At 42.7% G+C, this 23,163-nt stretch overlaps 2 protein-coding genes across 5 annotated transcripts in view; both read right to left on the bottom strand.

Moving 5' to 3' along the window:
- Nucleotides 1-7,914, bottom strand: part of LOC122167613 (peroxidasin homolog) — a 42,352-nt gene extending 34,438 nt beyond the window's left edge. For all 4 annotated transcript variants that reach the window (XR_006171059.1, XM_042832315.1, XM_042832314.1 and 1 more), the window contains exon 1: nucleotides 7,577-7,914. Coding sequence is in view for 3 of the 4 variants with exons in the window: in XM_042832315.1 (XP_042688249.1) it covers nucleotides 7,577-7,740 (164 nt within the window). In the remaining variant the exon portion in view is untranslated. The remainder of the gene's footprint in view (nucleotides 1-7,576) is intronic.
- A 3,060-nt stretch (nucleotides 7,915-10,974) lies between these two features.
- On the bottom strand, nucleotides 10,975-22,817 carry PCMTD2 (protein-L-isoaspartate (D-aspartate) O-methyltransferase domain containing 2). The gene is made up of 6 exons (XM_042832317.1): nucleotides 22,732-22,817; nucleotides 20,232-20,564; nucleotides 18,671-18,773; nucleotides 16,771-16,942; nucleotides 15,672-15,795; nucleotides 10,975-14,289 (listed from the first exon to the last, which is right to left on the bottom strand). Exons 2-6 carry the CDS (start codon nucleotides 20,536-20,538, stop codon nucleotides 13,907-13,909), a joined length of 1,089 nt encoding a protein of 362 aa, XP_042688251.1. The 5' UTR covers nucleotides 20,539-20,564; nucleotides 22,732-22,817; the 3' UTR covers nucleotides 10,975-13,906.
- Nucleotides 22,818-23,163: the final 346 nt, after the last annotated feature.

Below are 23,163 nucleotides of genomic sequence, written 5' to 3'. Positions count from 1 at the left end.
CATGTTTTTTGGATTGCTAATGAGATAATAAAATAAGAGCTAAGTGGGTTAACCCACTTAAGCAAGTAGAAACGTTTCGATAGGGAATGCGCATTGATTGGGCTCCTTGCATGCTCCAGCACATGATAGCAAATTGCAAAAGACTGACAAACACTTCTTGCTGTTAGTTTCTACCCACAGCACCTTTTTTTTTTTTTGCTGCCTCGACTATCACATTTAGAGAACACACAGCTATTTCTCCCTCTAAAACAGCCTTTTAAGGACACTTATTTTAAGTGAATGAATGCTCTGAAATGCCATCGGGCTGTTGGTGAGCTACAGAGCATCTGAAGTCACATTTTAAAGCAAGAATTCCATGCTTCATTCCTAAAAGCTCAACAATTATTTTTACAATGGGCTTCAACCAGAATTGGGGCCTTTATAAAATTAAGATTAGAAAGAGACAAGTAGCTCTGCAAGTAGCTGGAAACCAACTGAGTGAGCATCCAAAGTATTCAAGAGGAAGACACACAGCAAATAAGGCTGATTTTAACTGAAGACATAACGTTTCTTAATTTCACATCTTACAAAATAAAAAGGTTATTTTATGCTAAAAAAATCCCACTAAGCTTTCTTACATTTTAGGCAGAAAACGTACAGTACTTTTGTCTAACTCAAGTTACACTGAAATATCAGATCTCTGTCTTGTTACCCTCCTTTTAGCACTGAATGGGTAGAATATGGGACAGTGGAAGATGTCTCTTCTGTTGTCTTTTCCCCTTTCTGTAACTCTGCAGCTCCAAACAAAGCAACGAGAGAACTGGTTTAGAAAAAGTCCTGCCCTTTCCCAGAAATTAACCTTGGCTCATCTGCAGTGTTTTCCTCCAGCCATTGCCTTTGCCTGAAGCTCAGCTGGTGAAAGAACACCATGTAGGGCTGCACCAGGAAATTCCTGGCTTGCACAGTGATTGAGAGCACTCCCTGCAGAGTTCAGCCCTTTGTACACAGAAACTCTTGTTTCTCCCTATTCCCAGGGTGCTTACTTTGGGAGCTTCATATTTCTTTTAACAAACAAGTGTGCTTTCACAGGGACCCACAGCACAGCTGTTTTGTGCCAGCCCGTCCCAGCTGCTGCATACGTGGGCAGCTGGGCTCCCTCACTCCCACTTGCATCCCTCTACCTTGGAATGTGCAAAACCTAAAGGGGGAGGTGGAATTCCCTTCTGATTTAACAATCCTTCCTATTTTCAAGGCTGGGAGTCTGGATCTGCATTGAGGACCCCACATCCTTCACGCATTCATAGCCTGGGGTCAGCACCGATCAATTCGGAGTGGCTCTATAGAACATCTCCCCAAATCCTCATGTCAAAGCACCACTGCCAGGATGCCAGGCTGGGCAATGTGGATAACCTCAGGCTTGTTATTACTGAAGTAATTTACCTTTCCCTGCTCCAGGAGGCTCAGCCCCATCCCTGAAGCGTATCAAGAATGAGAGAATTTGCAAGCAGACTGGGAGATGCAGGTATTCATAGAATGACACTCAAATCCTTCTGATCCTCTCAGCTGTTATCACTGTGTTAACTAATTAACAGCCTATAAAGCAATCAACAGCTTTCACAACAATCTCCCATTTCTGTATAATCTATTTAGCCTTTTAGTGAATCACATATTACCATCTTAGCTAACCAGATAATTAGCTACAAGAGGTATTTTACCGTAGTTCTGGGGAAATTTGTGTTTGCTTCATTGAACTATCTTTTGCATTCCTTACACTTTGCCACAGCAATCTCTGCTTAACCCAGGGCAGTTGTGGTAAGTGGCAGCCACTCAACCATCACCAATGACACAGAGCAAAGGTCACCTTACAAACAGGGTTAAGACACTGAGGTTCCATCCAGCTTTTCCTGGAGAACAGACAGCGTGAAAGACATCCTAAACATGATTTCAAGTCAAGTATCCCCCCCTTATGAGAAGAGCCAGAACACTTGTCAGAAGAATGCTTGCTTATGTATTAACCACAGAGCACAGCAGTCAGCTCTGCAGGTTCTCCCATCTTGCCAAACAGCCCTGGCAGGAAGGGAGAACAGCCTTGCTGTGATGGGAATGAAGCCTTCCAGACTCGCTGTCATCAGCTACCCAACTCGGAACGTCCTTCTCATGCACAAACCCCCAAATGGCTTTAATAAATGACAGCCTTCATCTCTAAATCCCTACAAGGAGAACCGAGCAGCAAGGGAGAGAAGGAGACCATGGGGAGACTCCAAGTTTCTGCTATTTTGGTTTGTACCAGTTTAAGACATTGAGATATTGACTGTGCAAGGAGTGAAAATACGTGCAGCATGGAAACAGTGACAGAGAAGATACTAGGATCATGGACGAAACACAAAAGAGCACATAAATGCAGAGAGCCCCACGCTGCAGAACAGACCATACAGTGCTTATGCACTGAAGTCAGAGCAGTGGGCACACCAGATTCTAATTAAGAACTTACCACAGGCGTTACTGAAATCAGATTTAGAAATTTCAGCACCCACAATATTTAAGGACTCCCTCTTTGTCAGCTGGGTCAAGAACCAGTCAGTAATTCAGTACTCAGCCTACCACACTGTTCTGAGCATATGCAAGCTAGCACACACAGAACTGGTTCCAGGCAGTGGTTTTGGGTGGCTTCTGAAGGCAGTGAAAAGTTGTCTGCTGATACATCCCCTCCTACCACTCAGCACCCCTCCAGCTCTCACCAGTACAGGAGGTGCAGCAAACACTTCCAACTCAAGTGCACGCATCCAGGTTGGAAGATTGCACAGCAAACAGCTGACCTCATCATCTCAGATAATTCAAACTATTATGTATTAACAGCTGGCCTGGAGATTAAGGTCTGATCCTAATCAAACAAGCTAGATCTATTCTTGGATATTCATGTCAGCACAGAGCAGGACACTCTTAACACGATGCACGTTTCCTTTGCACTGTCTATTTGAAATATTGCCCTCATCAAATAAAGACAGCTTGCTCTCTTCCTGAACTGTATTCTCACCCTGATCCAGAAGCAGTAAAAGAAAATTTCAGAGTGTGGAAATATACATACCTTCTTCAGAGTGCAGTAGTACTATGTCAGCTTAAATGAAATGCTATAGCATTCTTCAATCCAAAGTCTCTCGTAGCATCAGTACCAGCTTTTTAGCTCCTGAGGAGCACAAACATCAAACGCAGAATACAAAGACACTCCTTCACTGAAAAATACAGACTGCTCCCATCCAATACTGCAGCCCACCGTGAGGAAGCTGCGTTTGAGTGCACAGCAAAAACTCCTGGGGATGGGAAGAAGGATGTGGTGAAGCCAAGGGAATCAGGGAAAGCACAGATACTCAGGTAAGAGCCAGATGATGGCATGACTGCTCAGTGAGTTCTAAACACCTGAGGTAACTACGACCCTGAGAGTTAGAGTGGCTTCAGCAAAAATGCTGCAGTGCTTCTAGGAAGGAAAAAAGTCTTTAAAGACCTTCCTTCCGATGAAGTGACTGCTATGAATTGGACACACAGAAAGCTTAGGTCACCTCAGAAAGGTTTAATGGGAATTAAATACTACAGCAGAAGTAGCCAGCAAGAAATCACACCTGGAACAAGCGGAATGTGTGGGTGTGCATTTAATGACTGCACGTAAGGCCATCACACACAGAGGAAATGAGCAATCCCCTTCTTCATCCCAAAGACTGAATGGACATCACAGAGGGAGCAGCATTTCCAAGAACTCTTTTTCTCAGTGAACCTTCCCCACACAAACGTGTGTTGTTCTCTCTCACAGTTATGCTCCTTAATACACCAAGTGCTGCACCCTGCCCCGGCACAGCCCTCCCTACTGCTGTGCAAGAGAAGAAACAAGCAGCCACCAGCCACACACAACATACAGCGACGACAGGAAAAGAAACTCGTCAAGCTGGCCGTGTTCACAGTGCCCAATTAGCAACCAGGTCTGTGAGCAACTGGGTCACCTCCGGCTCATGCCAGCAATGCATTCAGATGCCAAATACCGCGTCGTCTTTGCTGGTGCCCTCAGCTATGCTTCTCTGGAAGCGTTCATTCATTATGTGCTATGCATAATGCAAAAAGGAGAATAACCCACGGATAATTGGATTGCAATCCATTAGCTGCCAGCCAGAGGGGAACTTCTTTCCATAGATTTCTTCTACTCATGCCCACGCATTTCAAAGTTTATTGTTTTAAATGTCACTCTGTAGAACAAATGGCTTTGAAGGTTAAAGACTTATTGAAATTTTCGGAGTGTATGTTTCACAGCTGTTCCCCTCTTTGGGCTGCTGGCTAAACAAACGGCGTGAATCCCAGCAGTAACCAGCAGATCACATCTGGAGAATCGTGTTCCAGTTGAACAAACAGCAGCCAAAATACGCTTGCAGTTAAAACATCGTGAATTTTTACAGCTTATCTGTACACGTGTAGCCATTCTTGCCGTCCTACTCTTTGCTCAGGATAGAACCAACAGGCATCGTTACCGAAGACAAACAGCCTGTTGCTAAAATCAGACACTGGGCCAGGTCCTCGGCTGCACCCAGCTGGTACTCCGAAGGGAGGAGCGAAATGGCGACCAAAGAGGAGCCAGTAACAGCTCATCAATCCCAGAGCTGGGCCCATGCCAACCCCAGCATCGCTCCGAGAGGGCCACGGGCTGCTCCAAGGGCCGCCAGCTGGCGAGAACCCCTGGGGGCCATCTGCCAGCAGGGCTGGTCGAGGCACAGCGTGTGCTGGCGAGGAGACTTCCCTGCTCCACTAGGAGCACTGCAGAGAGGGTGGCACGGAGTCACGGAAGTCAGAAAGTCTCCAACTGCAACTACAAAGCAACGCTCATCTGGAAGCCGCAGCTGCTCTGCAAGGGAACAGAGCTGGAGCCTCTGATCGGGGTTTGAATCCATAGTTACAGCCTTGGTCCTATTCATACCAATGGGCAAATGTGGAAAATATCACGATCCCACATTTTTGACTCGGAATAGCTCCACGATCAGACCATTCTTGCTATATGCTCCCAGTGTTCAAACTGAGAACAAACAGTTCTCCTCCCAGCAGAAAAATTAACATACCAAAAAGCTGGAGCAGTCGGGGGCTTGGTTAAGAAGCATTCTTTAATCCTTCACAATTAAAAAAATGTAATTATTCAAACGCTATTTATAACAGATACAATGGGATGCTTGCTGGCAAATGCATTTGCATACGTTAAATCCTTAAGACAGCCAGAAAGTCAGTGTCTTTGCTTGCTGCACATCATACAGAGGCATGCAGTCTGCTAACAGCTCGTATCACTCTCTATAGGGATCACTAATTGTCAGTATGGGTTTTACTTACAATTATTCTCTTCTGATTGTCTGCATACACCAGGTAAATCTCACTCAGCAATACCAGCCCATATAGACAGTAGTCTCATATTGTAACAACACTACTTTCATATCACACACCTACACCACTCTGTTAATGCTTAAAACCACAGTTCCCCATCCAAAGCTATAGTTAGCACATTAAACGAAATGAATCAGCTTTCCAAATGGTTAAGTATGCAAATCATGGCCCATTTACAAGCAGTGCACATGCTAACTAGTTAGCAGATGAGACACGGCAGGGGAGAGAAAAGTATGGTGACTGCATATGGTGCACTGGCAAGATCTGTCCACCTGTCCAGGTTGAGTTTCACAAAAAAACTCAATGTCAGCTAAATTGCAAACAGATACATTGCAAACAGATACTACCAATGCTTTTACTAAAGCTGCATAGATAAGCAGTCACATCTTACTCCCCACAGCATAAGAGAATGAAGTGTGTTGTTGACTGAGATCATTCAGAAATACACCATTCCTGTACTGAAAAAAAGTTGGTGAGCACAGTGCATTTCTCTCCCTCTACAGTCAAGGAATCTTCACAGGAAGCACAGTCAGGCTATTCATTGCAACAACAAATGCTGTCTTGTTTGGAATTAAGAATGAAAATAAAGCTTTATCGAGCTTGGAAATAAGTTGCCAAAAAAATAAAACCCACCACCCAAATTTTTCCCCAGTAAGACATATGCTTAAACAAGCAGCAGCAAACTGCTGTGCTAGAAACAGTGCACGTACATATTAAATACTTAAAGATGCAGAAAAATCTGTAAGGGGAAAAAGGTTGGCAACAATTTGGACTGTTGAAGACTGTAAGTTACTGCAGAGCAGACAGCCACTACCCAAAAAGCATGCAACAAACCATCAAGCAGATATTATCACACTGCAGCAACCGCAGCATCACCAGCCTAGAGAGAAAGCATGCCCAGATTCTATATATACACACACCACAGAATAGCCTGGGTTGAAAAGAACCATAACGATCATCTTGTTCCAACCCTTCTGCTATGTGCAGGGCTGCCAACCACCAGACCAGGCTGCCCAGAGCCACATCCAGCCTGGCCTTGAATGCCTCGAGGGAATTCTGTTCTGCCCCATGTCACAGTGAGTCCAAGGCGGCAGTTCTGGCAGCTGCAGCAAGTGCAGGCATTTTCCTGTGTGCCTCTACTGCTAGAACCTCTGTTTCCCCTTCCACCCAAGCAGACCTGGATGCAACAACTATCGTGCCAGCATCCTGCCCCATCAAGTTGTCAGTAGGTAAACTGCATTAAGAGTATTAGTGCAATGTTTGTAAGAGACACGCTGCTTCGGATGTTCTGCCTGAGACCAGATTTGGTTAGGAGCACAGAGACAGGCTTCTTAACCCTCCAGGGCTGGATAAGTTTCATAAACAGCAGTGATGTAAGGAGAATGAGCATTAAGATTGATGTTTGACAAGTCTTTCCTGCTATTTACCAAAAAAAAAAAAAAGTCTTTGAACTTTTCTCATGTGGCACTGCACCTTGAAGATACCTTTAAGCATAGGATTTACTACTATACATCGACAGGAAAGTGCTCTCCTGGACCTGAGAGTCTCCTAAACATCTCTTACTGCAAGTGTTTCATGCCCTTTTCCTCCACCTTCTCCACCCGAATGGCCATAGCCAGCAGCCCCCTCCACAACAGGCACAGCCAACTCAACAGGTATACTTTGTTTCTCAAGGAACGCGAGATGCCCCAATTATTGCTTCATTGATAAACTTCACATCTGGTTTGCACAGCTGAGATACAAACTGGAAAGCCAAAACTTAAAAGTCTAGAGAAAAAAAGGGGTTTTATTTACGAAAAATTAAGTTTTTTGTTGTTGTGGTGGTGTTTGTTTTTTGTTGTAGAGACAAAAGCCTGACCTGCAGTATTTCCTCTCTCCCCTACAGCCATATCCTTTTGAAATGTAAACTGTGTACCTTTCTATAATTCAGTTTTAACATTTGTGACCCCTGATTTCCCAAAACCGTCTTCCAGTGATAGTGTGGCATTATTAGTATGCATTTCCCCAACTGACTGCCCCATTAACCATTAATTAATGACAAAAGAAGCAGTTCATGTTCTGAAAGCATGAAACAGATTCAAGCGCAGACAATCCTGCAGCAAGGATGAATAAATAAAGGACAAAAGGCATTTTCCTTTTTATTTCCTGAACACCAAGCAGATAAGAAAGGCAGCGAAATGAAAAGGTTACTCACAATATGCTCGTCTGAGGTGGGATGTCAGGGATGGTTTCCAACATCAGATGCATGCATCTTACTGTGGTCCTGAAGCACAGGCAGCGAGGAGGACAGGAACAGGAGGAACGAGGCAGGAGGAGAAAGCACCAAAAGCCCAGAAGAGCTGAAGGTTTGATCAGCATGGTGTTTGCTGGAGTGTATTTTCCTCAATCCTGAGCTGCAGGGAGCTGACAAAAAAAAAAAAAAGTTTCCCAGCCCTGAGGTCCAGGAGGAGGGGACTCATCAGCATGTGTTTGCAATTAAATTAAGGCAGTTTGACAGTCCAACCGCCCACCCTCTCTGCCATTATGTACATCTCTGCAGATCAGGCTGTTCCCACCCCTCTTTAATTGCAGCGTTGAAATATTAAGTCCTAATTTTTTATTTATTCTTGCCTTGTTATTTACTTTGAACAGCAGGTTAACTCCTTAGGCATCCTTAACTCCATAATGCATCTTTATGGACGATGACCAAAATAATCACTGGGATTCTGACAGCCTGGACTCGAGTTTTAAGCCAAAATTTCTGCTTTAGCAGACTGCAGACTAAGGATGGCATCTCATCTCACAGCCTCTGTCAAATGCAGCACACAGTACAACTTTGGGGATAGTTATTGCATGTATGTGTAACAACTGGTGAAGTGCATTTCCCATCACTTCTGGGAACTTCGAACGCTACCAATAAGAGATTTTAAAAGGGAGACTAACAAAGATAAATAGCCTGGAAATAAAGACCTAAAATCCCCCAGCTGGATGCATTTTGCCATGTCATAGGAAATTGATCAGATATTATTCCAAAGATCTTTTAGTTAATGCAGTTTCATAACACAAAGATACCACTCAGGGAAATGCTGGGGCTTTGGAAAAAACAAAGGGGCAACTATGGGGTGAAGAGGGAAAGAAACAATCAGAGCAACCATATTTGGACTGCAGTAACTCCTGCAGAAAACACACACCACAATTTGTTCAGCTCTTTGGAGGATTAAAAAAAAAAAAGCAAAAAAGAAAGATGTGTGCCCAGCTTAATTTATCAATCTTATTACTATAAAGACACTTAGAATGAAAATAGCTTTAACATTACAGTTACCACTGTGTATATGTTCTTACATGTGTATTTTAAACAGACATGAGTGTGAAGCATTAAGGCTCGGCATGAAGCTTCACATCATTCCACATCACCTGTGCAATCAACCCAGAGCTTCCCATGAACTTGCACATCTGCTCTGTACTGTACATTGCAACACAGCTAACACAGGGAAATAGTACTTACCCCAGGTGGCCTGCAACCTCCCCAGTTTGCTTTCCCCCTCAGATACTTTGTCACTTGAGCACTCAGAGCAAAAGTGGTAGGTTTTTGTTTTGTTTTGTTTTTCCATGTGTGGTTTTATGTGGTTATGTTTGCCAGCCTCCCCTCTCAAAGACCTTGTCAATCACGGTTTATACAATACCTTCCAGAATATATTAAGATCATACTTCACTCAGAAATATCCCAGGTATTTAGCCTTGTGTGTCAACGAACACTGGACAAGTTACCATCATACAGCAGCTGATGCCTCATAGCTGATCTCTTCCAGAGCATCAGGCATGTCAAGCTTGGTAAAAGCTATTTTATTTCTAACCAGGAAGAAGGCATAATGCAGCAAGTTTTCTGCACCTAAGGCTCAATCAATCCAGTTTGTTTGCATTGGCATCACTTGGGAAAGCAGGCAAGTTTGCTCGACACCTCCCCAGCTCCCCTGTGCACCCAACTCATGGTTTTGTGCACACTGTCCTCTAGTGGCCACTCAACCTGCTCCTACACAAACAAGTCGTCACCCCCTTCCATGCACATCTGGACAGCTCACAGATTCTGCCTTCAGTTATGTGCCACAGCATAAACCAACCACCTGCAAAAAATAATTCCTTTCCAGGTTTGTTTCCATTGCTAACCGGAGAGCTGCGCTGCTCATCAGTGTGCAGTCTTTGCTTGGGTTGTCATGCAGTTGGTGGCAGCTTCTGGAAGGGACTGATGTGTGTTTATGTATTCTGTGAGATTTGGATTATTAGTAAAGCCAGCAGATTTAACAACAGCCACGTGAGCATAATGGGAATAACTGGAGTGCAAAAAAGCAAGTTCTGCAACCCTGAATCTGCTTAGAAGCAGATCTTCGCTTGAAGTTGAGGGATACCTTCCCTGCTCTGCCCATCTCCTCCCCATGAGGAATGAGATGCTATGAAGCACTACCAGTCACAGTTCCATTACACACCCATTAGTTCATTTTATTTTGCATTAACATGACAAATTGTTTAAAAAGGAGCGTGCAAATCTGAACAAGAACCAAAAGTTAACTCCTAAGTGACTGGAATGAATGTTCTTGTTTGTGCCCCTTGCTTAAGTATTTCTAGCCTGTGCTAGAAAGAATTCCACACTAACATAGAAGAAGCTTGGGGTTTTCTTGTTTTTAAACACCCTTGCATTGTCTTCATCTACCACTTCTGTTCCAGCAGAAGAATTTCAGAGTACACCTTCTGAAGATTTCATCACTTCCCAGGGAACTGAGACGTATATTTTACTATGAAGTGAACATAAACATTACCTGTCTTGACAAATTTCATCTACTTAACACCATTACAACACATCCACAGCTTTCCAAAGCAGGAAGGGATTTTTTTTTTCCTAGCAAGCATCACATGAAGGAAAGCATTAATGCTGTACTATTCCCATTTCATAGCTTGTCTGCGTGTACGATAATGTCCTTTTACAACAGGAAGAAATGATCTACAAATAACTATCACATGGAATAAAGGTCAATAGATACACTCTATTAGTAACAGCTGGGTTTGCTATTATAAACAGTTCCCTATTACAATTGAAGCCAAAGCATTATTCTCAACACTAGTGAAAAGGAAGCCTTGGAATAAGCTCCTAAAATTGGCTTTAAGTAAGAATTAAATCACAGCACAGGAGGTAAGAGAGCAGTTACAAAAAGGGTGGTAATTGGGAACACATTAAACAAGGTCTTGTCACATTTGGTTTAGAGATCATGTCTGGAAACAGAGAAACAGCCTAAGTGAGCTCTTGATACCTCTGCTCTCTATAAACCTATCAGCCAGGTGAGTGAACTCACTTGTTAAATTTCCTATTAAAATCCAGACCAGTGAGTGCTGTGCATGCTAATTCCAAAACAAATCTTGCACAACTCCATTACATAAATGTTTGGAAATCATCAGATGGGCAGGTTTCTTTTGATTACATTCTGAGGAGGTCATCTAAAACAAATATGCACCTGCACCATATGATTAAGTGCTCTTAACCAGTGTTTAGTGTCTTAACTTTCAATTATGGAAATAAGTACTTAACTACAAAGTATTCTAATCACAACACGATGCAAAGCCACGTTAAGAAGGCTAAAAAGTCTTTACTGAATTTATTGAAACAGAAACACTCATTAAAAGGAAGTTTCACCACTTTTGTGTGCCTCAGGCCAGTTCAATCCATTCCCACACACAGATTTTTCAGCTTACACACTGGTGATTAAAGCAGCTTGAAGACCATTTCTTTTTTGTAAATTTACTGTGCTGTCTAAACCTAAAGGGAGTCACATACAAAGAAAGCAAAGACTAAAAAAGAAACAGTCAAAGCAGGTAAAATTCAGAGACAGCTTACAGACCACACACAAAACCCAACCAAACAGTGATGCCATAATTACTAACAACACATACAAAAACTACAGTACAAGTGCTTGTGCAGAGGGAAAATGCATTTACAGTTCCCCTTCCTTTATACACTATAAGCAATGCTATTTCACAATTATAGTACACAGAAAACTGCTACTATGAGTTTGTTTGGATCTGGGGGGTTGTTTTTTTTGGCTAGGGGACGACCAAGAACATATTTTCTGTATAAATATGTATTTATTTACTCAACCTCATCCAGAAAACCAGAATACTGCCAAAAGCCTAGCAGATGTAACACAAAGGCAAAGCTGGTGAAAATCTGTGATAAAAAAAAATACCTTTGAGAACTGGAAAATGGGGAATGGTTAAAATAACACAGAGCTAAACTAAAGATGTTCTCCCTCAACTGGCCAATGTTAACAGAATCTCAATCAGGTTCATTAGCATGACCTGAACTTCAGGTGCCAATTTTAAAAGTAACTTCTTTATGACATCCATGAACAGTTCTGCCATTAATAAATGGAAGGATGACCTGCCAGCCACAGGTAAAATGCACCCTGTATATGCAGAGGCATGGAAGCTGTGCCACCACACAGAAAGGTGCACACCTGGTCTGACAGTTATTCTAAAGAAATAACTAACAAACACAGAGATGACAGCCTTTGAGGAAGCGCAAGAAAAACTTTATGCAGATTTTATTATGCCTCCATTTATCATCATACACAGAATTCTCATCTGCAGAAAGAAATTCCCTGTGGTTGCCAGATGTACGAGATGGGTGCTTGAAGTTTACAGGAAGCCATCAGCTCAGTGGCCACAGAACCACCCCACTCAAAATAAACCAAAAAAAAAAAACCCAAAGGAGCAAGGAAGATGATTCAATAGCTTGGGGGCACTGCAGGCAAGATACAGCCTACAGCTGCTTCAATACCATGTGGCCACCTGCCACACCACACCTACCAGATCATCATCTCAAAGACCAAAAAAAGCCCATCAAACAAGGCAAAATTCTCCAATTCAGGTTGAGATAACTATGAGGAATCTGTGTATTTTTCAAGCTGCACAGAACTTTGAAACTCTACTTATCATTACATTGTGCAACTCAATACCACGACATGAATAACCAGCTTTTTTTTTTTTTTTTGGCAAGAGAGTCTTATTCCTCCTCAGGAACTGAGGAGACAGCTTAAAATAAATATCAAGGTGATACCGATGTAAGTGCTTCTGATGGGGTAACATCTTTCATAACTTCATTACCTACTAAGTGTTTTTTCTGCTGCCATTCTTTTTGGTTTTACCCTCAGCTATAGGAGTACCACACATCAGTATGAGCTCGAGGGTTTCTTTTCAGGCTATGTTGGTCCATGCAGATTTGTCGAAGCAAATCAACGTGGAATCTCCTCCCATCAGCATTACAGGAAGACTTAGGAATAAAAATCAACACCCATTAAACTGCACTGCTCTTCTGTCCATTGATGCAAGTCTGTTAAAGCATCTATTTCTTTGCTGCAGTAATAAACTGCCAAGGCAACCTCATTCCACTTGCTGTATGTGGACTAACGTGTACACAAGCTGCATTCCAGCCACCCTGCTATGACAAGGGTGCACACAGGAACACCTAAGTCAGAATTACATCAATTTGGTGTTCCAGAGTTTCCACATATCCTCCACAGACCTCTTTGGCTCATTTCCCAGGATACAAACCATGCCCAGGCTAGAGCTCTGCACTCCACTCCAGTCAAGCAGATTTTAGTTCACACATCACTGCAAAACCTGCAGATCCTGCTTTCACAGCCCATATTCACCATCTCTGCTGCCCATCTCCTCCCCACCCTCATCCCCATTCAGGATTACTCTGTAAACACTTCTGGAGACAACAGTCACAACTTTGAACACTTGAGCATCCTGCCAAAGCTCAGCTTCGCTACTCCTCACCTGACTCCACTGCTTTAAAAGAAAAAAACAAAAACAATTTCACATGTAATACTCTAAAACAGGTGTTTCCCACCAAGAAAACGAATAATCTGTAAACATTTCTACCTTTTACTGAAAAGCAGTATGTAAAAAAAAGCAAAGCTGGGACCAACCAAAGGGGAGCTGATGCCTTCCTTCCGCATTCAAAATCTGGACATCTCAAGAGTAACACCAGAACTTCTTTTCTGTAAAAGTTGTGCTTTTTTTCACATTTCTAGAAGAAAAAGATTTGCCAGGTCAGCTTTTACTAATAATCTTCATCCTCCTTTGAACACACACCATGGTAAACACACGGCAGGTAGAGTGGGAGAGAGCACAGACACCAAAGGCCTTTGGGGAACTGCTTAAGAATCTAAGAACATTTAAAAACTGCAATTCAGTAGAGCAGCCATCTCTGTGCAGTTAGTTTCAGGGAATTAAATCCTCCATTCTGTAAGCAGTCAAGCACTTCACCAACTTGCTACCTAAGGAATTCCTGCTGTAGAATAAAACTATAGCACACAACCAAGAAGAAAGAGGAAACTTAAAAAAAGCTATAATGTTTAAGTATACAGCAGCCACATTCCCCAATCAGCCTACTGCCTTGGGTGGTCATATTAGCAGGCAAGCAAGTGGTATACGTTTGTCAAGCCCTAAGTAGTATTTTATTTTCTGCCTACTCCCATATCCTAGAAGGAAATTACTTCTCCCTGTAATAAAGCAGGTAATATTTCAAGGGATCAGGCAAAGGCAGACTCAAGACCTTTTCTCTCAAAAAGTTTACAGGGGGATCTGGCTTTAGTTCAGAGGGTTTCGTTTCTTCCTCTTCTCGCCTCTCATCCTCGGTCTCCTCACAGTTGTTGTTATCATCCGATGGGTTGGAGATCCGACTGGCAAAGACCTCTTTGTCCAAGAAAACAATAGTTTCCATGCGACGGCGACGCACACGTCTTCGTTTAAACCTAGGAGGGTTCTTCAGGCCGTTCCCGTTTTTGCCCATTGTTTCCTGATGTATGATTCTTTTAATGGTTCCTCGGATGGCGATGCGAGCCAGGTCCTGGAGGCTGCGAACTGCCACAGGGGCTAAAACAAAACGACAATCATGAACAGAGATGGAGAAAGTCTCCTCAAGAGCGCTCTCAGGAAAAGCTGCATTTGCTCAAATTAAATCAGGCCACTTGAATTCCCTGCTGCGATTACAGCAACAGCTCCATTCAATTCCTGTCAACTCCGGTAAACTGCATTGTAGCTTCCCAAACAAAATTTAATTACACATTTCTCTCATTAACTGGAGAGAAAGAATGGGATGAAAGAAGAGTTTCGTATTTTGATGTCAAGTCCTCACAACTACTTTAAGATACGCATTTTGGAGACTGTAAGAATGTGGACTTAGTTACTGATACTGTGACTATTTAATAACCCAGATATTTTCCTTCTGTAGATATCTAGACCTAAAGTCTATTCAGTTCACCCACAAACGATTTGCCTATTGTGAGTTTATTTCAGCTTTGCCAAGTTCTTTATTTATAAAACATAAGTACTATTTATGTTCATCAAAAACCGTTTCAGATGTAGCAGGAGAAGACTGGCTGGAAACCATTTGGTAAAAGTAATTTTAGAAACATACAATAACTTACTGTGTTTAAAATAAAAACCCTCCCACATTAATAGTTTGGAAGACTTCATTTTTTATGTTTCTTTGCTGCCAGCATGTAAATTCACAACACAACTCATATAGCATCAATGCATGTCTGCCTACAAAGGCACCATACAAAGCATGCTCAAATGCAGACTTAGGGGACTTTATGGTGCTGTACAGACTGCTTACTGAGCTGCTTTTTGTCACACAAAGACACCTTTCCAGAATAAGACCAAAGCCTGACTAATCTCTTTATGAGTATCTTTGTCTTTGCAAGTTCTTAAGAGGCCGCTTTATACCGAAGTCTTAAGCTGAAGATTGGGGCCATGGCATACAACTGCACTTCAAACAGCTAACCTAAAACTGCACAACTCAGATTCCTCAACTGTTCCAGGCTGAGGATAATTCTGACTTGTTTTGAGTAGGACTACATTTGTTCACAGTTACCATTTATGTATTCTTTACCACCACAGCACAGCGCCCAAAAACCATGAACTCAGGTGGTCTGGGATTGAAATGATGCCTGTAATGACCAAACATTTCCTTAAAGCTTGGGTATAGTTTTTTTTTTTTTTTTTTGTTTTTAAACACAACATTAATATTTAGAATTTATTCTACACGACTGAGTCAACCTGCTGCTAGAATCAAAGATAGGATTCCTCTGTTGGAACCCAATCAAAACGGTCAACTGCTCCAAGAAGGAAAACCAGCTGGAGTAATTTTTATGGAAATATACATAGCAATGTCACAACTAAGGAACCAAGATACATCTTCTAGCCAAACAGCAGATGAAATCCCCCCCATAGCCAAGAACGTTTGTACTCACGCAAGTGAACAAGCCTCGACTTTCCTGAATCTGTGTGGTTGGGCTGAATCAAAGGAGCAAAAGAAACAGCAAGAATCTTCTTGGTTTCCCAGGCAGAAGGACCAGTACGAGTTATCTTAGTTAACTAGACCAAAACAGGGAGATCATTGTCCTTCGTGTGAAATACAGTAAGATTTCTACATAGAAAATGAACAAGCAATCCTCTGCCTCTACAAGTGGCTACAGTACTGGAAATTAATACAGTAAAAAGTCAGGTAATAATAGGAATCAATTGTTTTCCTCCAGAAAATTCAGACATCCTGGCAGAATTAGCCCCACGTAGCTCTGCCCAATGCAATAGAATACAAGCACTGGCAGTTTGGGTCACCCTGCTTTCCAGTCCTTCCCCAGTTCTGAATCAGAACAGCCACATCCAACCAGTAAGAAAAAACATCAGTCTCAGATGAACATCCACTCTCGAGGGAAGACTGCAACACACTGAATATCAGTTACAGCTTAAATCAACCACTAATGCATCTTAATGAGAAGAAGCTCTGCACTGTTAACCCCAGCTACCTTGCAGGAAGTACAACAACAGCTACCTAACACCTTGACCACTCAAGTTTATTAGATAACCCTACTTCACATCAAAATTTGGTGTAAAGTGATCATCTGAATTACCATATTGAGTTTACAGACAGAGCAGTAACTCACATTTTACTAAAAACCATTGATATTTGTAAACAGGGACAACTTACAAGCTCTTTCATAAGCCAGTTAGAGTATAAAGCCTTCCAAAAAGCAATTTTGTACTTTGTCATAAGTGCAATGCTAGATTATATAACTTGAACAAAGCCTCCTTACACTTTCCTGCAGCATGGAAATAAAGTTGCAATTAACAACAAAAGATCAGCACATGCTATGAATCCTGTGGTAGAACTTAAACACTACAAAGCGTTCAGAGTACTGCTTCCATTCTGAATGAGAACTGGTGCACCTCATGCTTCCTGCAATTTGCCAAACCACTGCTGAAAGAGGTGCAAATTAACGAAAGAAAGTTATTGGCTACACTGAGATCAGAATTGAAAACAACTGACAGATAGGTAGAAAGGTACTCAACCTTCTCTTCAAGGGGCATGACGAGAATTCCCCCAACTTTCAAGAGGTTCTTCATGTAGTCTTCGTGTTCCTTCTGAACTCCAGCACCGCAATAAACGCGGTCGTATTGAGTGCAGTCCGGGGAAATCTCTAAACAGTTTCCAGTAACAAAAGATGGCTCACAAAATTCAAATCTAAAACAAAAAACAAAACCACCAAGAAAATGCATATCACACAAGAATATCACAATTTAGCAAATGAATTACTTCTGTGGTTCTGGAAGAATGAGGAGAATGAGAAATACTTCAGAAATATTTCATGGCGTTTCTCCTCCCAAGCCTTTGTGTTCTGGAGATGATCAAAACAGAGCACAGCTGAAGTTTCAAAACCACAAAAAGAACGAGGTGAGAACGCTCAGATGAACGCTTCTGAAGGGTATCAATGCATAATTTCACACCTGATTTGCATAAAATTAAGTAGTGCTGAAGTTTTAAGTTACCTACTGCTCTTTCAGTTATCATATCCAAACGTAAGGGTTAGACCTGCAATTCTACAAGTGGAGACCTGAGGACTGCTGCACCAGGTCCTTAACATTTTCAGAAGCTCTTAAATGTCTTTCAGATGTTCTGGGGAAGGCTGATGCTTCAGCAACGTGTGCTGAACACAATGGGAGTTTTGCCATTCATTTCAAAATAGCCATGATTTCACTCTTCTTAAAACACTTCTTGTCTGTTTCATTTTTTATTCAGTTTACAATCAAATTGAGTAATTTCAAATGCTTCTGTTTTCTGTATATACTCCAAAATCCACATGAGCTTTAAGGCCTAGGCTTTAGAGCTGATACAACATATATTCTTCTGCCAGCACCTCAGCACAGTACCTACTTACTCCCAAACACTTCCTCAAGCTTTTGGCTTTTGCAACCATGCTAGACTTCACAGCAGCTGGCTAACAGCCCCCACACGTGGTGTTGTAACAGTCTGATAACCCAGCAGCCATTATCTATCAGCAATGCCAGTTTTCTAGTCACAGTGATTTCTGAATTCAGTTGACTTTTGCTTTATCACTATCTGCCCAGAGAGAGAAGAAAAGCCTTCCCTAAAACCCCTGTTCAAACAATAGCAACGTGACTCTGGGAAGCAGAGAGTCATCTGTGTGCAAGCACCTTCCAGGCAGAAAAATTTCAGTCTGCTGCCAGCATCAAGAAAAGATGGCTCTTATCAGCAGCTTTCCAGTACTGCAGTAACAGCACAAAACTGAGTAGTTTGAATTCCATCACTGAAGACTTCAATTTTCTTCCTCCCACAACAGGACAACTTTCAGGTAGCCAGAGATGCTTTCCTTTCATGTTTGAACAAACTGTGAGACAGATCCAAAAACGAGACAGCTACGACTTTTATTGCTGAGGTTGCTTTTGGCAATGGTTATCCTGCTAGAAAGTTATTAATTTTGACAGCAGCAGAATGGATGTTGTAAGGGAGAACATAAATCAATTCCCAAGCAGCTTTAGTACTAACTTAATCATTATAAAAATACCTCCTTGTTTTAAGATACCATTTCTATTCTTCTGAGACTAAACATATTAGGTCACTACCAACATCAGTTCATTTTCTTCTGATAACACGCAGATCACAAGCATAATTATTACTGTCACTTGCAGTTTCCAAGTTGCTATCTGTAATTGCACTGTAAAATAAGTAACTGTTTTCAGCTTCTTTCAGGCTCTGTCACATCACAGCTGCTGGTAGGAACACCACCACAATTTCTGAAACTCCTCCACAACACATATGAGCTTAGAAGGTCACACACTGCAGCTCAACAATCCTAAGGAGCCAGAATCCTCAGATTACCCTGAATGCAGAGTTACCCCAACTAAAGCCAAGCACATGAGATGAAACTCAATGGCCATTCCGAAATCTTACTTGTCAAAGCTGTCGCTTGTTTTGATGAAGAAGTCCAATTTCTGCTTTGCATATTCAATCACATCAGAATGAAGCTCCACACCATGGTTAACACCAAAAGGACCTGAAAATTTAAAAGAACAGGTACCAGGAAATGCTAACAGGCAACACAAAATGCAGCAGAACTAACACAGTTTTGGTTGCTTCCTGTACCAGATTACTCCCCAAGAAGGCAGGCAGTCAGTGATTGTGCAGAGTCAGGCATCTTACTAATACAATGGGAAGTACAACCCTACACTCAATCTCTAACAGCAAATAAGGGTGTTTTGCACCATCCACTTGGAATCAGCAGGCTTAACTATTCTAAGTCGACTGCAGGAGGGAAACACTGACAGTGAAGAAACACTGTTGATCTGAAGCTGATCACATGGGGAAAACTCTAAGGCGTAGAGCATATTTTAATAAATCCTTCTGAAATCTCTACGTTGTTTTATATTATACCCCTTTCTGACATGCTAAAAGTTTCCTCATCAAAGAAATTAGGACCAATGACCTCAGTTGTACCTCAATTAACAACAATAAATTAGAAAGATACAGATGTTATTCAGCACTCATGTTTTTTATATTCTGATTGATAACCTCTCCAGGAGGAAGAGTCAACTCCCAGAGTAACATATTGGCAACCAAAGTAATCACAGAATCACAAGGTTGGAAACGACCTGCAAGATCATCTAGTCCAACCACCCTCCCATTCCTATTAGTACCACAAGCAATCTAACTAACTAATCTAACAAACCTAGCAGAAAACAACAAATGTGACCCCGTAAAAGGCCCTGGGATGTAGGAGTGGGGCTCTATCCTGACAAGAAACATTCCAGCAGCTAAAATTCCTGACACCCCCACAAGAGGACAGAACATACCCCATAGCCATTTATTTATCCTGGCAGCCAAAAGCAAACAAACACTGACTTCAGAAATGCTTGAGGGCAGACTGCTATTATACAATATTACTTTGATGCTTTTCACCTACTGCGGATGTGGTCACAAAACCAATTCTGATGCATGAACTATGCTTCCACAGATCCTATTCCCCACCTACGTATTGATAAGAACCAAAACTGGATGTCAGATGTGTTCCAGTCTAGAAAGGACAGCACAAAAAATACCAAGGCACTGAGCAGCTACAGTCAGAGGTTTCTCTGAGCACGCTCAAACCTAGTTTAAGCAACAGCATTCCTGCTCCTGAAGTCTTGAACTGGGCTCTTGCTTAAGCAGCAACAAACCAAGGTTTGTGCCAGTCCTGCAGGAATCCACAAGAGTAACCTGTGTAACTGCACTGGTGCCTGCTCCAACTTGCCACAGAAACCTGGACACCATCCAGATCCAGAAAGAAAGCTGCATGAAATCCTGATAAATAGGCCAGCTGAATCAATGCATTCTTTACTTTGCTAGATATCATTTTGTTTCATTACTTGAGGAATGCATCTTTCCTAATTTCAAGGCTTTCTTAAAAAGAAAAAATAAATAAATCACACAACAAAAGCCTAATGAAAATAGTTAGCACGATTGAAAAGTTATTTACCCAAGATGAGTCCAACCATAGAACTCAGATAGCCAGTGCCACTGCCAAGATTCAAAAATGACAGCCCTGGCTGCAGATCCAAAGCTTCCATCACCTCAGAGTAAATGCAGGGTGCTGAAAGATGAATATTTCCATGCTTCCATGCCAAGTCCTTGTAGGCATTGTCTTTGAACTCCTCCAAGTAGTAGTCAGCTCGATCAATGGCACGGAATGCCTGCTCTACCAGCTCTGTCCGGATATATTGTGCCTCCTTCAGGTTATCAATTAACTCATCGTTGTCTTCTCCTGCACTTACTGCACCTCCCATCTTCAACCTTTGTGTAAGCACTAGAACTGAAGAAGAATAAAGAGAAGGTGAGGTGCAGAGAATGCATCTGAGCTCAGGTATGCTGCTGCATATTCTTTGTGAGAGACCTGTATGTACCTGAAGCTCAACAAGCAGCAAAAAAAAACCAAACCAAACAAAACCAAACAAACAAACCAAAGACGCATTACTACCATCCCAGCCAACCAAACCATGAAAAAAATAGAGCAGATCTGGTATTTAGTACTGACACCAGTAGGGAAAATTAGAACAGATAACTTAGATGACTGTTTCCAAACAACACTGACATAATCCCAGTGTGTCAGCTGTTCCACTGAGCCCTTTTACACAGGGGGTTACTTTAGATGTTATGCTCACAGGTCATTCTTCACTGCAAATCCAAGCAATAAGTTAAATCTGGCTTGCCAGTCAGAAATCTTGCTACTTGTAGACTATTTCTAATGTATCAAGAGGAAATTGAAAGACAGGTTGAAAGGAAAACCTCAAGCTGCACGTTCAAAGAAAACCCGAGGACTGGGGGTTTGCAGAGGTTACAATCTCTGATCTAAATATAGGTACAGCTTGCTTTCCTTAGCAAATGCACTTTCACACAGCTCATCAGAGCACAGGCCATCACCAGTGAAGGACCACAATACAGACTGCAGCTGCTGAGACAATTTTCACCAAATCCAATGGAATCCAAATTATTCCAACCTTCTGTCCTCATCCCCCATTTAAATAAAAAAACGGGGGGGGGGGGGGGAAGGAGGGGAAGAGCAGCCCTTTTAAAAAAGAAACAACTTTCTTTTTTTTAATGCATTTATTTACAATGCCTTTCTGCGTTCACAATGACAACCACAGAAGCAGCAGCCTTAGAATTTATTCCAGGGATCAGAAGATCTGCCTACAGCAAAATTGTTGGGGTTTGTTACATTCAGCAAAGTGAAAGTTAAACACTTTCAGAGGAAACAAAAAACCTGCAAGAGCCCAAGAAAGTTTCACAGTTATCCAAGTGACACACCAGCCCCATCACCTACAGAGAGACAGAAACTAAGACGTACTTATGCAAAGAATTCAAGCTAGTTTCTAATCCATTCTTTCCATACAGCCTCAAACACACAAACCCAATATCGGACCACTAGCAAACCTTGAAGAAAAAGAAAACCACCCCTTTCCTTTCTATAGTAACTCCTTCAGCTTCTCAACACACACACATACAAAAAAAATAACTACGGTGCTGCAATTTCACAGCAAATTTAAGACTTAGGTGGGTTCACCAGCCAACGTGATTCTTCCTTCTCTTCTTACACACAGGTTGACTTGCTGCAACCACACTTGGAGGGCTGGGTGCCTACGGGCAGCACACACTTGCTGTAGCACTCTGCATTGAAATACTCTTTCCTGAAGGAATTCCTGACTTCTTCTGTTGTTTAAGCACTTAAACAACAGAAGAACAGAACAACATTAAGCACTTGCACTTTTTTTCCGCTTTTGCTATTAAAATCTGCATTTTCAGCTTTAAAGCATAAAAATAAAGCCTTTAACAGTGCTGCATTTTGGATCCCAAACCAATACATGCAACCCCCGCTGGGACAACAGGTCCGACCTGCTATCAGCTCAGCAGACAGCAAGTAAGGAAGGACTTACAGTAAGTAAGTAAGTAAGTAAGCAGTCCGTAAGGAGCCCCACGGACACACGGCTCCCTACAGGTGTCACTGAAGCATTACTTTCGCTGAGCACTCACTGACCTTCAACAGAACAAGTGTTTTATTGCAGACGGCGGTTTACCCACTTCGGCTAATTCCACATTTGTATTCTTTTCCTGCCTTTCTGCCTTTGGGAGGTGGAACACACAGCACGGGGAGGCGTTACCTTTAACAAACCTTTCCAATTCGGTTCCCCGCACCCCCAGCTGCACTTTGCACACAAACCACGAGCAGATGACAACGCAGGCACGGCACCAAGCAGCCTTCCAGCACAACAGCAGCCCTCTGCCATCTTCACAACCACCCCCCACAGAACGCCCTCCATCACACGCCTCGAACAGAGCAGCAAAAACAAAGCCCACACGTTACAACGCAATCAGGGCACAAGAACAACACACTAAAGCGCAGTTCTTCGCCTCCACGGGCAGCCTAACATCACTCGCTCTGACATTACGTGCTACGTAAGGATCCTCGTCCCACTGAGCCGTACCTGGGAGGCAGCGCGGCCCGGCTCTACCCGCTCACTCCCGGCCCGGCTCTGCCCGCAGCTGTAAACACTGCCCCACCGAGCGCCGGCCGTGGACTGCGCATGCGCGGCACGCACCATCGCGTCGGGGAGGTGGGGAGAGGAGAGAGCATCGCTAAGTGCTATGGGGGCGGGGGCTGCCTGGACGGTACCACTGAGAGCTGCCGGGGGGGAGGAGGGCTGGTTGGGTGAGTGCAGGCTGGGGCTGTATAGGGGGCCTGTCTATGTTCACAGCAGGCGGTCAGATCGGAGCTGAGGGTTATGGCTGAGCAGAGCAGGAGTAGGTGTAGAATATGTGTAAATAGAGCTGAGGTTGGCAGGCTGATACGGCCAGCAGAGCAGGGATAACATCAGGCCAAAGTGCAGAGCAGGTGCACATAGGGACTGGGACAACGC

Source organism: Centrocercus urophasianus, unplaced genomic scaffold, assembly GCF_019232065.1.
Source record: "Centrocercus urophasianus isolate 14NV4802_14NV808 unplaced genomic scaffold, USGS_Curo_1.0 seq_38, whole genome shotgun sequence".
In the NCBI taxonomy this organism is placed as follows: Eukaryota; Metazoa; Chordata; class Aves; order Galliformes; family Phasianidae; genus Centrocercus; species Centrocercus urophasianus.
Note: the sequence above shows the minus strand (reverse complement) of the source record. Positions and strands in the feature narration are given on the sequence as shown.